This window comes from Ranitomeya variabilis, chromosome 6 (assembly GCF_051348905.1).
Source record: "Ranitomeya variabilis isolate aRanVar5 chromosome 6, aRanVar5.hap1, whole genome shotgun sequence".
Taxonomy (NCBI): domain Eukaryota; kingdom Metazoa; phylum Chordata; class Amphibia; order Anura; family Dendrobatidae; genus Ranitomeya; species Ranitomeya variabilis.
In genome coordinates, this window is record NC_135237.1 from 372,283,629 (window position 1) to 372,298,758 (window position 15,130).

General features: G+C 40.8%; 1 protein-coding gene across 2 annotated transcripts in view; it reads right to left on the bottom strand.

Annotated features, from left to right (window-relative positions):
• Nucleotides 1-15,130, bottom strand: part of ATP9B (ATPase phospholipid transporting 9B (putative)) — a 428,187-nt gene that overhangs the window by 145,252 nt on the left and 267,805 nt on the right. For both annotated transcript variants that reach the window (XM_077270058.1, XM_077270059.1), the window contains exon 14: nucleotides 4,235-4,347. In XM_077270058.1, coding sequence (XP_077126173.1) covers nucleotides 4,235-4,347 — 113 coding nt within the window. The remainder of the gene's footprint in view (nucleotides 1-4,234; nucleotides 4,348-15,130) is intronic.

Genomic DNA, 15,130 nt, shown 5'->3' on the forward strand with positions numbered 1-15,130 from the left:
ATTACATGAACAACAAAATGGTACACATGAATCTGAGACATCGTGTTACATACTTCTGAATGGAATAAAACGTACCATACAACTGCATATTAATATCGAGGTGACCATAACTATAGTTATTTGCATAAAATATTGGTGGCAATTTTAGGTCACGAGGTTCGGGTTGTGCAACCCAAAAGGCTAAAAACAAAATAGTAAACAATTAACATGTGACTCAAGAACAACAAAAACTGGGGGTGAAGAGAGGGGGGGGGGGGAAAAATACCGGAGGGGAGATAGTGGTCGATGTAGAAATTTCTGAGTACAGGTTATTAGTTTGGGGAGGACGGATACACTACTGCCTAAAACCAGTAGAAATTAGTCAGGTAGTTTCGACCATCTGTAGCAGAGTGCCATAGAGAATATTTAAGTAAAACTAAAGTAACCAGGTGAGTGAATAGTGCCCGGGTCCACCACAGTGCATTGTCAATAAACTCGATGAGTTCACAGGGGAACCATTGAAGAAGGATTATTTAACATTTGCCATGGTAACCATGTCCGAAAGAATCTATCGTGTGAATAAGAGTCCCAGCTGGACAATTCCTCCATCCTACAGATTTCCTGAACTTTTTTGGTCCATTCATCAATATGAGGGGGGTTCTTTTGTCTCCAGTGCAACGAGATCAAGTGTTTGGCTGCGGCTATTAGAAGAGGGAGAAGGTCATGTTTTTTAATATTTGTTTTTTATTTTCACAGATCAACACTGCAAAATTTTGTGAAGCACTTTGGGGATCAAGGTGCTCAGCACACATCTAGATAAGTTCCTTGAGGGGTCTAGTTTCCAAAATTGGTTCCACTGTTTAGGCAAATGACACCCACAGACCATTCCATCAAAGCCTGCATTCCAATTCATCACTCCTTCATTTTTGAGCCCTGCCGTCCAGCCATATGGTAGTTTTCCCCCACATATGGGGTATCTGAGTACTCAGGAGAAATTGCACAAAGAATTTTGGATTCCATTTTCTCCTGTTACCCTTGTGAAAATATAAAAAAAATGGGGCTAAAATAACTTTTTTGTGGAAAATATGTGATTTTTATTTCACAACTATACGTTAGAAATTTCTGTGAAGTATCTGGGGGTTCAAGGTGCTCGCCACACATCTAAATACATTCCTTGAGGAGTCTAGTTTCCAAAATGAGGTCACTTAAGGGGGGTACAACTGTTTAGACACATCAGGGGCTCTCTAAACGCTCTCAATTCCAGACAATTTTGGATTCAAAAAGTCAAACGGAGCTCCTTCCATTCCAAGCCCTGCCGTGCGCCCAAAACAGTACTTTCTCCCCACATTTTCTTTTTTGGTGAAAAAAAGTACAATGTTCAGTTTTTCCTTCTGCATTGCAAAAATTCCTGGCTCCGTCATTCCCCTGCACCTCAGACCTGTGGAAGCGCTATTGTAGGCGCGAAACAGCTGTCGTCACATCCTGCTCACCTCCTTCTCTGCTTCACCACCCCGGGCTACGAACATGACGGCTGTGTTTTATATGCTGCAATAAAGGAATTGAACCACACTTGGACTGGTGAGTGTTGCCGCATTTTCCTGTATTTCTTCTGATGAGTGCTTCTCTTATTCATGCGGGCACCTCTACCTGGATATCAGGCTCCTGTGTGACACGCTTTGGATAGACCGCAGTTGGTCTCGGATCGTGGGGCAGCTGTGCGGCTTTACTTTTTTCTACTATGGACGCAAACATTTCTGTGCAACACCTGAAGGGATAATAAACTTCTTGAATGTGGTTTTGAGCACCTTGAAGGGTGCAGTTTTTAGAATGGTGTCACTTCTGTGTATTTTCTGTCATATACACCCCTCAAAGTCACTTTGTGCTATGTGGTCCCTAAAAAAATGGTTTTCTAAATTTTCTTGAAAAAATGAGAAATCGCTGAGCAATTTTTGACCCTTCTAACTTCCTAACAAAAAAAATTATGTTTCAGAAATTGTGCTGATGTAATGTAGACATGTGGGAAATGTTATTTATGAACTATTTTGTGTCACATATCTCTCTGGTTTAAGGGTATAAAAATTAAATGTTTGAAAATTTTCAAAATTTTAGTCAACTTTTCAATTTTTTTTCTACAAATAAACGCAAGTCATATTGAAGAAATTTTACCACTAACATGAAGTACAATATGTCATGAAAAAAACAGTCTTAAAATCAGTGGGATCAGTAGAAGCGTTCTACTGTTATTACCTCATAAAGTGACTCTGGTCAGAATTGTAAAATTTGCCTTGGTCTTGGTCATGAATACCAAGATAGATTATTACACTTGGGGCTATTTAGTTTGGAAAAACGAAGGCTAAGGGGTGATCTTATTTTAATGTATAAATATATGAGGGGACAGTACAAAGACCTTTCTGATGATCTTTTTAATCATAGACCGGTGACAGGGACAAGGGGGCATCCTCTACGTCTGGAGGAAAGAAGGTTTAAGCATAATAACAGACGCGGACTCTTTACTGTAAGAGCAGTGAGACTATGGAACTCTCTGCCGTATGTTGTAATGAGTGATTCATTAATTAAATTTAAGAGGGGACTGGATGCCTTTCTGGAAAAGTATAATGTTACAGGCTATATACACTAGATTCCTTGATAGGGTGTTGATCCAGGGAACTAGTCTGATTGCCGTATGTGGAGTCGGGAAGGAATTTTTTTCCCCAATGTGGAGCTTACTCTTACCACATGGGTTTTTTTTTTTGCCTTCCTCTGGATCAACATGTTAGGGCATGTTAGGTTAGGCTATGGGTTAAACTAAATGGACTTAAAGTCTTCCTTCAACCTTAATAACTATGTAATGAAGGTGAAACCAATCTTAGGGGGTGGGGTAGGTAAAGGGGTAAACTTGCAAAGTACGGGAGAAGATTTGTAATGATATAATTTCTTTCCCCATCCATGAAAATGACTGATCACTGAAGGAAAAAACGGACACACTGATCGTAAAAACCGACACACGCATGACACTGATATTAAACGGATAGTAAAAACAGATACTCGGATGGTAAAAACAGACACACGGATGACACACTAATGGTAAAGACAAGCACACTGATGCCATGCCTACTTATGTAGGATGTCTTTGCATCCATAGTTACTTTTTCATCATTGGAATTTTTTTGTGTGTTGCCATGCTGTAGCCCTCTTTTATATGTTAATTGGCGTCCCCTATTACGGTACTCTTGCTATATTTCAATTGTTTTTATTGATTGTTAATAAAATTCCAGTTTTTAATCTTCAGTCATTGTTGTAGGATCTCTTCTTAGTCTCATGTGGATATACTGTATATAGGACTAGTGGTGTATTGATGGTAAAGACAGACACACTGATGGTAAAAACAGACACATGGATGACACGCAGATAGTAAAAACAGACACACAGATGACGCGCTGATAGTAAAAACAGACACCCTGATGGTAAAAACAATCACATGGATGGCACACTGAGGGTAACATCAGATAAACGGATGACACATCGATGGTATAAACAGACACACGGATGACACACTGATAGTAAAAACAGATGCACTAATGACACACTGATGGTAAAGACAGGCACACGGATGACATGCTGATGGTAAAGACAGGCACACTGGTGACACACTGATGGTAAAAACAGACTCACGGATGACACACTGATGGTAAAGACAGCCACACGGATGACTCGCAGATGGTAAAAACAATCACACTGAAAAGATACTGATGGTAAAAACAGATAAACGGATGACACATGGATGGTAAAAACAGACACTGGTGACACACTGATGGTAAAAACCAACACACTGATGACACACTGATGGTAAAGACAGACACACTGATGACACACTGATGGCAAAACTGATGGCAAAACCAAACACACGGATGGCACACTGATGGTAAAAACAATAACACTGATGACAAACTGATGGTAAAAAAAGGACACACTGCTGACATGGATGGTAAAAACGGACACACGGATGACACACTGATGGTAAAAACAGACACATAGATGACACGGATGGTAAAAACCAGACACATGGATGACACACTGATAGTAAAAACGGACACACTGATGACACGCTGGTGGTAAAGACAGACACAAGATGACACACTGATGGAAAACACTGATGGCACCGGTACCATTCGTTTTACGTACGTTATTTAACAAGGATATGTGAATGAGGCCTTACTTAGTAATTTACCTTGAGTGTCTCGAAACCCTGACTTACCAGTGAGTAGGAGCTCGCTACATGGGTCTGGATTTCATCCATTGTATCTGTACCATAGGACACAGTGCCCAGGTGAAGACGCTTGAAAACCATTTCATTTTGGGTAAGTGTTCCTGAAAGATATGTGTTTTAAAAGTCAGATCATGATTTTACACCAATTTGTTTTATTAATTTGCAGTGAAGTAGACATTAAAAAGAAAAACAGCAAAAAATATATTTTCAGTTAAAACTTAAAAATACAGGTTAAAAGCAGTGTTGCCTGCATCAAGTTTTCTCCAAGTCACATGCATATCCGTCCAGAAATCTGCCATCAAGGGCTTATTCACATGACCATATATTTGGTCCAAGTGCTATGTGTGGAAAAAATACAGACAGCACTGAGAACAATGTTATTCAATGGGACAGCGCAGATGAGCAATTTTTTTTCACAAACAACTTTGTGTAATAAAAATCGCAGCATGCACTAGTTTCTTCCATGAATTGGATGAACCTCATCCATTCAAATCTATGAGTGTGTAAAAAATAAATCGGCTGCCGCATGGATCCACAGTATAGAATCCGAATGTTATGGATACACTGCAGTTCTGTAACATAGGAGCCTGTAAATGATTACTAGCTGATGTTGGAAATAACATTGTATACGGAGAGAACTCGGATGACAAGTGAGAAATAGTCATCTTGGGAAGCTGTCATCTGATTCATGCTGCCTAAACCATGCGCAGCATGAATCTGAACCGGCTGCACTACTGCATGAATCAGGTGAATCAGGAAGGAATCAGGTGACGGGTTCCTTTTAAGAACTGATTACGCTGTCCCTGTGTTTGCATGAAGGTAACACTTCGCCTCCTACTGCATTTTTTAGATGCACAGTGGGAATGAGTTCATGAAATTCAGCTTATTTACTGCACTTTAAAACAGCAGAAAAAACCACAGCATTTATGTTACATAAGAGTCCAACATGAGGATAGCAGTACATTTATTTTCCTGACATCTCACCTAGTGGAAAAACGTTTGTAAGTCACGAGAAGGTAAAGAGTGACTGACGCTCCATAGTCCATTAAGGCAAATACTGCGGACAAGATGCACAGGAAAATCCCGCTCAGGGATGACGTACGAGTTCTTATCGCTCTAGCTCACCTCAATGGGCCATCTATGGCACACAATTTCTTTAACAAAAAAATGTCATTAAAATAATGAATCTTTGAAAAGGGTAATCATAAATTAACGATCCTGCCTGATGGGACTATGAGGTTGTATTCACGGTGACTTTTGCTTTTGGAGCAGAAACTGACAAATCAAAACTCAGCATTTTTGGAGAATCTCTGCTTTAAAGCCTCAGAAAAAACCCAGTGTGAACACACCCTTAGGCTGAATTCACATCCTATATAAGTGTTTCTTGCTTATTTTGGTTCTTAGACGTGAATAAAGAGACTGGTTACACATAGGTAAAGCATACAAGGTGTTTATGGTGGTTTTTGCATATGAAATTAGGTATGCCAACTTTTTCCTCTTTTGCTGCAGGCTTCTTTAAAGAGATATGGGCGTGTTAACCTGTTAAATGCTGCTGCCAATCACTGACAACAGAATTTAACAAATGCAAGCAAACGCAACATTCCACGTACCCATCAGCACATGCCCCCGTGACGTGATCGTGGGGCGAGGATGGGTTGTCGTGACAGTGGGGGATCTGCTGATGACCCCCCGTGCCTGTCATTACAATCGTGGCTGGCGTTCAAAGTAGATCATGATTTTCTCAATAAATAAAACTGCTGATGCACCGCTATGCATAGCACAAGCGACCAAACAATAATGACGCATTTCCAGTGGGATCATGTTAAATGCCGCTTAGAGATTGACAGTGGCATTTAACATTTTAACAGCCACGGGTGGATCACGATTCCACCTGCAGCTGTTAGGGGCATATGTCAGCTGATGGAATCAGCTGACATGTGCCAGAAAAGTTGCGGGCTCATTGCCGAAGCCCACATCAAACAGAGGGAGGCAACCTAAACGTCATAGGTTATACAGGGGTTAAAATATGACAAAAAAAAAAGTTCAAATTACCCTCCGTTTGCCCTATTAAAAATAAAACAATAAAATAATAAATACACACATTTGGTATCACTGTAGTCATAAAAGTGTGATCTATCAAAAGATATATATATACAAAAATCTGATTTTTAAACAGGGTAACGAACAAGACAACACTGTAATAAGAGGCAATCAAAATATTATATCTACTCAAAATGATATCAGACTAATTGAAGTAGAACAATCTGTAAAGTATAATAAATAGTATAGGACCAAACAATCATGCACAGGGGTTTAACGTAATTAATATAAAGAAATTAGTGCAATTATAGACCATAGCATGATAATAGTTAAAAATACAAAAATTTATTGGAAACATGAATAAAAAAAAAAACACCCCCAGGAAGAAGGCAAGTGCCGAAACGCGCGTAGCGGGCCTGGCTGCACGTTTTCACATCGGGTAAATAGACTTATGTATCTCCATTCACTTACAGTTGCAATTTCAATGCACTTAGAATTTTTCTCCCACTTTCCAGTGCATCACGTGATAAAATGAATGGTGTCATTCAAAAGTACAACTCGTCCCGCATAAATCAAGCCCTCATATGGCTAGGTGGACAGACAAATAAAAAAGTTATGGCTTTTGGAAGAAGTGGAAGAAAAAAACAAAAATGCTTTAAAAAAAAAAAAAAAGACCATGAAAAATCACATGGGGGTGAAGGAGTTAACTGTATGAACCAACTGAAAAGATGAAAGCACATATATATTTCAATACCAAGAAATAATAATCAGCTTAGTGACTAATGTATTGGGTTTCTTTTTTTTACTATAACATCAATTTCAAGTTTTCATATTTCATATCACTTGTTGATCATTATAACAAATACATGATTTTTTTTTTTATTTACTTTGATCAGGTTGGCAAGATGCTGTTAGAAAATGAAGTTTTAAAATGTAGCGAACAGCAAAATAACAAAATTCACAAACTGAAGAAGGTAAAAATCATAGCTTGTTCATGATGAGTATCGTAGACTTTACAAATCTCTTATTCTCTGAAGTGAGATTACAGCTGGTTGAAGGTTAATCCTTGGAAGGCTTTTCTGCAAACTATCTACAAATGAGATCAGAGACAAATCCAGGTACATGATAGCAGAAATGGTCTTCTACGACGAAGCGTGTGTGCATTTTTTAAGCTAAAACTGCACTGCTATGGAATAAGGGCTATATCAGGACAGAAGCGTTACGGGAGTGAGAATTTGGACACTTGTAAATCATGCTTTCTCCTTTCATTTTGATATGTTAAACTTTGCAAGCAAGATAACATTGAATGATTGGCTGTGAATGAATGATTTGTAAATCCTGCAATAAACATGTATAGAAAGTGTCAGGTAAAGAAGAAATAAAACTGACCAACCAATCAAATCTGACCAATGATAACGTCTACATGAAGGTTGTGTGTTCTTCCCATGTTTTTGTGGATCTCCTCCATACATTCTGGGTTCTTCCCACGGACATGCAGATAGGGAACTTTAATTGTAAGCTCCGATGGAGACAGTGCGTGATGAAAATGCAGGTAAAGCACTGCGGAACATGTTGCAGCTATATAAGCAACAAAAATAAAACCTTGTAGTTTACAAGAAAGTAATGAAACTGAACTCAAGACTTCATCATTCTGCTCTTCTACTCCATCACATTTTAAATTGTCCCACATCAGGACAATGGCTACTAAATCACCTCATCCCACTTTTACCACAATTTCTCCTTTCTTTACATTATAACATTTCACCAATTATTGACAATGGCTTGGACTCCCTCACACACATGAAAACTTTCTAAGGGCTCTCTCACACAATCTGATATTTCCGGTACCAGAAAAAAACAGTACCAGACGTATCAGTGTCCATGTGTGTAATACTTGGGGCATACGTGTGGCCCACCGCGTGCCGCCCGTATGTCAGTATCACACGTACCGCCGCCTGGGAAGCAGTGGTACTGTTCGCACTGCTTCCCGGCACTGGGAACGGTGTGGGGTCCCCCCCAATTTTGACAATCAGCCTTGCGAAAGCTCACAGCTAGGAGCTGGTATTCCCAGGCTGGAAACTGGCCATTGATACTGAAGCTTCCAGCCTAAAAATAGCAGCCCACAGCCACCCAGAAAAGGCACATCTATTATATCTGCCAATTATGGCACCTTGCCCAGCTCTTCTCACTTGCCCTCTGCCGGTAGCAAGTGGGGTTTATATTTGTGGGGTTGATGTCACCTTTTTATTGTCTGGCAACATCAAGCCCACGGACTAGTAATGGAGAGTCGGACAGCACCACAGCAATTGTGACAGAACAGCTTACGTGTTTATTCTGCCATCTGCAACGTTTCGGTCCTGAGACCTTTATCAAGCACGTTGCAGATGGCAGAATAAACACGTAAGCTGTTCTGTCACAATTGCTGTGGTGCTGTCCGTTTCTTCTTTTGCATTTGGACTTTATACTGGGATGGATCCCCTGGTGTGGACGGGCACCCTGTTGTCCATAGAGACATTATTTATCTAGGGTGCGGCCTGACTTCCATTTTTTATTTTTAGTAATGGAGAGTCGTCTATATGACACATATCCATTACTAATTCTATAGTTGCATTGTAAATAAACACACAGCAAGAATAAAGTCATTTATTTGAACTATAAACAAAACACACACTTCCATTTGTATTTAAAAATAAACACAGCTTTACTCACCTAAGGCCTCTTCCACACTTCCGTCGTGCATTCCCCGTCACAATGCGTCGTTTTGTGAAAAAAACGCATCCTGCAAATTTGCCTGCAGGATGCGTTTTTTCCCAAAGACTTGTATTAGCGACGTATTGCGACACATGGCCACACGTCTCGTCCGTCGCACACTGGATCCTGCGCAATTTGACGGCACGTCGCCTGGAAAAAACATTCAATGAAACATTTTTGTCAGCGTCGGAATCTGTCGTTGGATATAATGGCAGCCTATGGACGCAGGATGCGTCGTTGCCTGTGAAAAGCAGGAATCCTGCGACGTATTGCGTTTTTCTATTCTGAGCATGCCTGGAAGGATTTTCTAGTCTGGGGAATCTCTCTCTCTTTCTCTCTCTCCAGAAATCTCTCTCTCTCTCTCCAGAAATTTATACCTACAAATTCAGGCACTTCCTCATTCGACGGATCCGTCAATAAACTGGATGTGTTGGATCAGTTCTTCTTTATTTTCCTGACATCTGTCGATACGTCGCAACAACGCATTGTGATGGCCGCCGAACGAAGGAAGTGTGAAAGAAGCCTAAGGCCTAATTCCACTGAATCCCTTGTCTCCTGTAAGAAAACAAAAATAAAAAACAACAATACCCCTCATCTGTCTGACGTTCTGTCACACGTCGTAATCCATTTCTGGGGATAAACAGTTTTCAACTTGGACGGTGCCAAGATGCAACCGTCCTGGCTGAGAACCACTGGGAAAATGAGCTGTGTCTCAGCCTGGATGGTTGCATCTTGACACCGTTAAGGCATGGGACAGAACCACAGACAGGTGAGGGATATGGTTGCTTTTTATTTTTGTTTTATTACAGGAGACAAGGCCTTTAATGGAATTGGGGCTAGGTAAGTATAACTGAGTTTGTTATTTTAAAATAAAAATGGAAAGTGTGTTTTGTTTAAAGACTTTATACTTGCATTACAAGTATAGTTACAATATAACTATAAGAATGATGTTACCAGACAATACAAAGGTGAAATCAACCCCACAAATATGAACTCCACTTGCCACAGCCACAGTGTAAGTGGGAAGAGACGGGCAAAGTGCCAGAATTGGCGCATCTAATAGATGTGCTTTCTCTGGGCGTCTGCGGGCTGCTATTAGGCTGGTGGGGCAATATCAGCGGCCCTTTACTAGCCTGACAATACCAGCCTCTAGATGTCTGCTTTAGCAATGCTAGTTGTCAAAAATGGTATGCTATTTTTTTAAATTATTTATTTAAAAAAAAAAAAAAAGCGTGGTGACCCCTCTTTTCTTAATAACCAGCCTTGCTAACGCTGACAGTTGTGGGTTGCAGCCCACAGCTGTCAGTTTTGCCTGGCTGGTTATCAAAACTACAGGTGAACCCACTCCACCCTTTTTTAATGTAATTATTTATTTGTAGTGCAGACAGCGGCACTGTTATTAGTGGCAGCAAGTGTACGCTGATGGGAGTAGTAGTCCCATCAGCCACCGCCTGCTCTAGCTGTTATCAGTTCAATATAACTCTCAAAATGTTCCCCCTCCTAGTGCTGATTGCAACTTGAGCAGAGGAGAATGATGAGACCTGGTGCCGAGGAATAGCGCTAGCAGTACCGCTGCTTCCCAGGTGCCGGTACATGTCACATTGATGACAAAAGGCTGTCATCCATGTGTCATCAGTGTGCATGTGTGTGGGACATTTTGCAGATCGTGATGCTGTTAAAAAACGGACATGTCAGCCTATTTTGCTCACGGACACACGGTCTCTGGAAACACACTAACATGTGCACAGACCCATTCACTTGAATGGATTTACTTGTGGAAGTGTCTCCGGTACATGTGAAAACTGTCACTAGATGTACCGGACACACTGACGTGTAAAACAGCCCTTAGGGTATATGATCTTTTTTCAGGCAGATTCAGCCTAGAATCTGAAAAAGCACCGCAAAACAGTGCAGAAAATGAACAGAAAGAACAGCAATGCTAAAAAGGTATTGCCGTGTACATGTTCCTTCTTATGTCACTTCTTTTATCTGCTTAAGAGATAGGAATCGTGAAGCAGTTAAAAGAAGGAATGCTCATTTTTCGGGAAGCCTGTTTTAATAAGTTGCTCAACACTATAGTGTAAAATACAAAAGGAACACAAAAAAAAAGATGCCAACGGCAGACGTACAGGAAAAAAACATGACAAAGTCACCAGTGAAGCCAGTGTAGGAAAAAGACCACTGCAGTTTTCCTGAAGCGGCTTTGCCAAGAAAAACTCGGTGGCAATGCCAGCAGAAGAAAGACATTGGAGACGATTCATCAAAGATTTTATGCCCCATAATTGGCGTAAAAGCTTAGAAAAGTCACAAAATTTCTGCGCAACGTGGTCTTGCTGAAAATTCTTGCAACTTTTAGCATTTTCTCAACCCCGCACTGTTATGCATTATGCACAGTGCGGGGCTGGGATTCCAAAGGTGGGTGGCCGCACTGCCCGCACAGGCGCAGTCTGCAAGCCTGGCTGGGACGTCAGACGGCCAGAGCTTACTGCGCCTGCGCAGCACAGTAGTACACAGCGCAGGCGCCGGTTTTGAAACGTAAACAGCGCTGAGGGGGCGGCGCCGAAGGCCCCTGAAGATTGGAGTGACGGCAGAGTAGCGGTTCAAGCTGGGGAGTGAGGACCCGCCTCCCTGGCTAAAGACCGGTATTGTGGCTAAGTATCAAAACGCTTTATTTTGGGTATACTTGAACCTAAAACTAAAAGAGCCACCTTGTTAGAATGCAGCATTACTGCTGCACAAGGTGGCTCTTTTAGTTTATAACAGTTGGAGGGGGGTGACAGTGGCCCTTTAAGGGGGCTTCAACTGAGAAAATAACTTTGCAGGAAACACAGGGATTGAACTGCAGAGGCCTAGTGTAAAGTTATTCCAACTAAGATTACAACTTGTTCCACAAATAAACAAACTCTTAAATGGCTAAACTGATGGGAAAAAAAACTTATGACTATTAGAAGAAGGTGAGGAAAAAAAACAAAAAAGAGCAAAAATAAAAAAGGTCCATGATAGGACGGAGCTAAAACAACTGCCTCTGGGCTATCATGCAATGAACTTAATGTACCAAGCAGTACTATGCTACTTGTATAGCACTGTAGCGTAGCAATGGAAGTCTATGGAATGAAGAAAAAACCCACTGGAAAACCCCCATAAAACAATAAGTTAGGCAGTTATAGAGCCTTAGCCAAAATGGAAGATGAAGCTGGTGAGTGAGTAAGTGAAAGAGAATGACCAAGGAATAATATATATATATACTTTTTTAAGAGGTAGAATATTAGCGATGGGACAAACAAAGGTAAATGATGAGACGTTCTGTCTTCATCCCATAGTTTTCCGCTACTACCCTCCCTCAATTTTGTCCTCTCCTGGACTGGGCAATGACATTGTGCTTGTTTCAGAGAATGCTATCCTCCTGTGGCTCTGACTCTCTGAGAGTGGAGCAGCCAGTGGGCCTTTCCTGTTCCGTCAGATCTCTTTGCAGGTTTTGTTTCCATTTATCACTTGTAAATTGCGACTTTCCTTTAGTCTTACAGTAGTAAAAAGTTTAATCTTGATCCCATGTTAGTTTCTATAGGATATATCTGCAGTTAGATTCTACAATTTATGAGCTCCCGACTGCATTGTGCTTTAAACAATGGCATTATCAAAAGCGACCAGTAAGAAGATTAAAGTTTTCCCTGCAGATTAGCTACAAATTATCTGTCCTCCTGCTTCAGCTTCATTTGTTCATTTATCACATAACATCAAGAATTTCTGGTCAGTGTCAATATGCTCCGCATCTTTGTCGTTAACAGATGTCTTCTCTTGTCGAATGAATTACTTTAAGTCTCACGCACTGCTGGCCACAGATGTGTCACTATAGCAACATCATTAATTTCAGATCTTACCGGAAACATGCACTCCAATCAAACCTAATTATACCATGTTGCTTTCTTGTCCTACAATAAGGAAACTATAATGCAATTATTGAGATACTTCGTTCTCCTTTCTGCAGCGGCAAATGAGACAACCAATGTGATGGACGTTCCATGTCAAAAAGCTTATTGATGAAGCACAATCCCAATTTGCAATCATACAAAGGGCTACCTTGCAATTACAGAAGAAGTGTAATGCTCCACAGAAGCAAAAACTCATTCCAAATCATTTTGCAAAAGTGGGAACTTTTAGTCCAGACACAGTTTTAACGATTGGTTTCCCTTTACACAAACATGACTTTCTTTGCTATTAGAATGTTCTTTATTTTGTCTGTTCTATTCATTTGGCTGCACCAATCTGCGTTACATAACACAAGGGCGATGGCAATAATCAGCACGTCACCACTGCACACCAAGCAGGTCCCGGACACCGGACAAATTACATATGTCTTTCATGAATGCACCTGACTGTGACTGGATGGGCATGTCACCTGTGCCTGAGGATTAGGACAGTTCTTGCATCATGCATCCAGGAACGGAACAGGAAATAATCAGAAGGAGAAACTAAGTGCGTAAGTGCAAAATCAGAAATATGGATCTCGTTATCATTTTCGTCTGCTTGTACATCGACAGACAAAGGTTGGCGTCTTAAAGTGTGCACATACAGTACCCCAAGTGTCTGGGTGATGTTCATATGTCACATGTTTGTAGCGAGAAACACAGCATTTTACTGTCTCAGCAAATCTGTCCAAAATCTTGCTTATATTTCCTTGCAAATTTGTAGCATTTTCAAGTCTGCAGCATGTCAATTCTTTCAGAATGTTTTCACCCATACTAAAGACTGGGAAAAATCTAAATTCCCTATCTGCATGTCTTTGGAATGTGGGAGGAAACCGGAGTGCCCGGAGGAAACCCACACAAACATGGGGAGAACATACAAACTCCTTGCAGATGTTGTCTTTGGTGGGATTTGAACCTAGGACTCCAGCCCTGCAAGGCTGCAGTGCTAACCACTGAGCCACCATGCTGCCCATGTAGCATGTGGTCCTGACACCTCAATGCGCGTTTCAACCTTCGTTAGGGGGCGTTTAGTAGACACGTAATGTTTTTCTTATTTCAAATCGTATATTTTGCATTGTATCCTTGAGGCATGTGCAGATGACCCATCCTTATCTTTTGGTGCCTCTTAGGTTTAAGCAAATCTGTCAAAATTCAAATTCGGTAAATTAGCTAAAAAATGCTAGAAATGTAAACTGCGTTAAATTAATTCAATGTGAATCAGATGAACCCTGATTGCCATTGAAAAGACCATTTATTATGAGAATTCCTAACCCATAGAATACTACATGGATGCGCCAGTGCTTACTAACCCTCAATGCACGTTATTAGATCATGTCATGTGTTACCCACGTGCTCATGTTGTCACACGTGACCACGGGGAGCGACTCACCTTATGACATCATAATGTGCATCTAGGTCTATTCAGCATTTGAAGCACTGTGAAAGAGTGAAAGGAAGACTGGAGCAAGTGCCTTAGGGAGTGAGCAGTGGTTGCGGAGGCTGGGACATGTGAAAATGGTATTTTTAACCCCTTCCTAGCAAAACGGCAATTGAGTGACCAATTGAATTAATTTGCAATTGAATTCCCCAAATTTTGGATTTGGTCAAGTGTGTACATTTTGGGAAATTCGAAAATAATCTGATTAGTTTACAATTGATTCACTCGACGTTAGTACTCAGGATTCAGCACGGGATCCAGAACAGATCAGCCGAAGTAATGCCAGCATTGTCAGGTGTAAGCTCTCTCCTTGTACACCTGTTTATCACCCAGTCCGCCCATATTTATAGTATTGATTTGTTTTATTGTCCCACATTCATGTAAATTGCATCCAGGTAATGTTAATATGCTACACCAGTAGGGCACCACATAACAACCTCAGGTTAAACACCTAGGGTATCGGCACACAACGTCTGTTACATGTCGGCATAGTTTTTGAAGCAGAAGACACTTCTGGAAAACACCAGTGATATTTTCATCTAAGTGTTTTTTTCTGACATCTACTTGCATGTCTTTTGCGCTTTTTTTTTTAAAAAATTCCATATACAATATAGTACCAGTCAACAGTAGAAATCAACAATCTCTTCTTTTAGCCGCTTCATGGCTTTTTAAGCTTAAAGGGAACCGGTC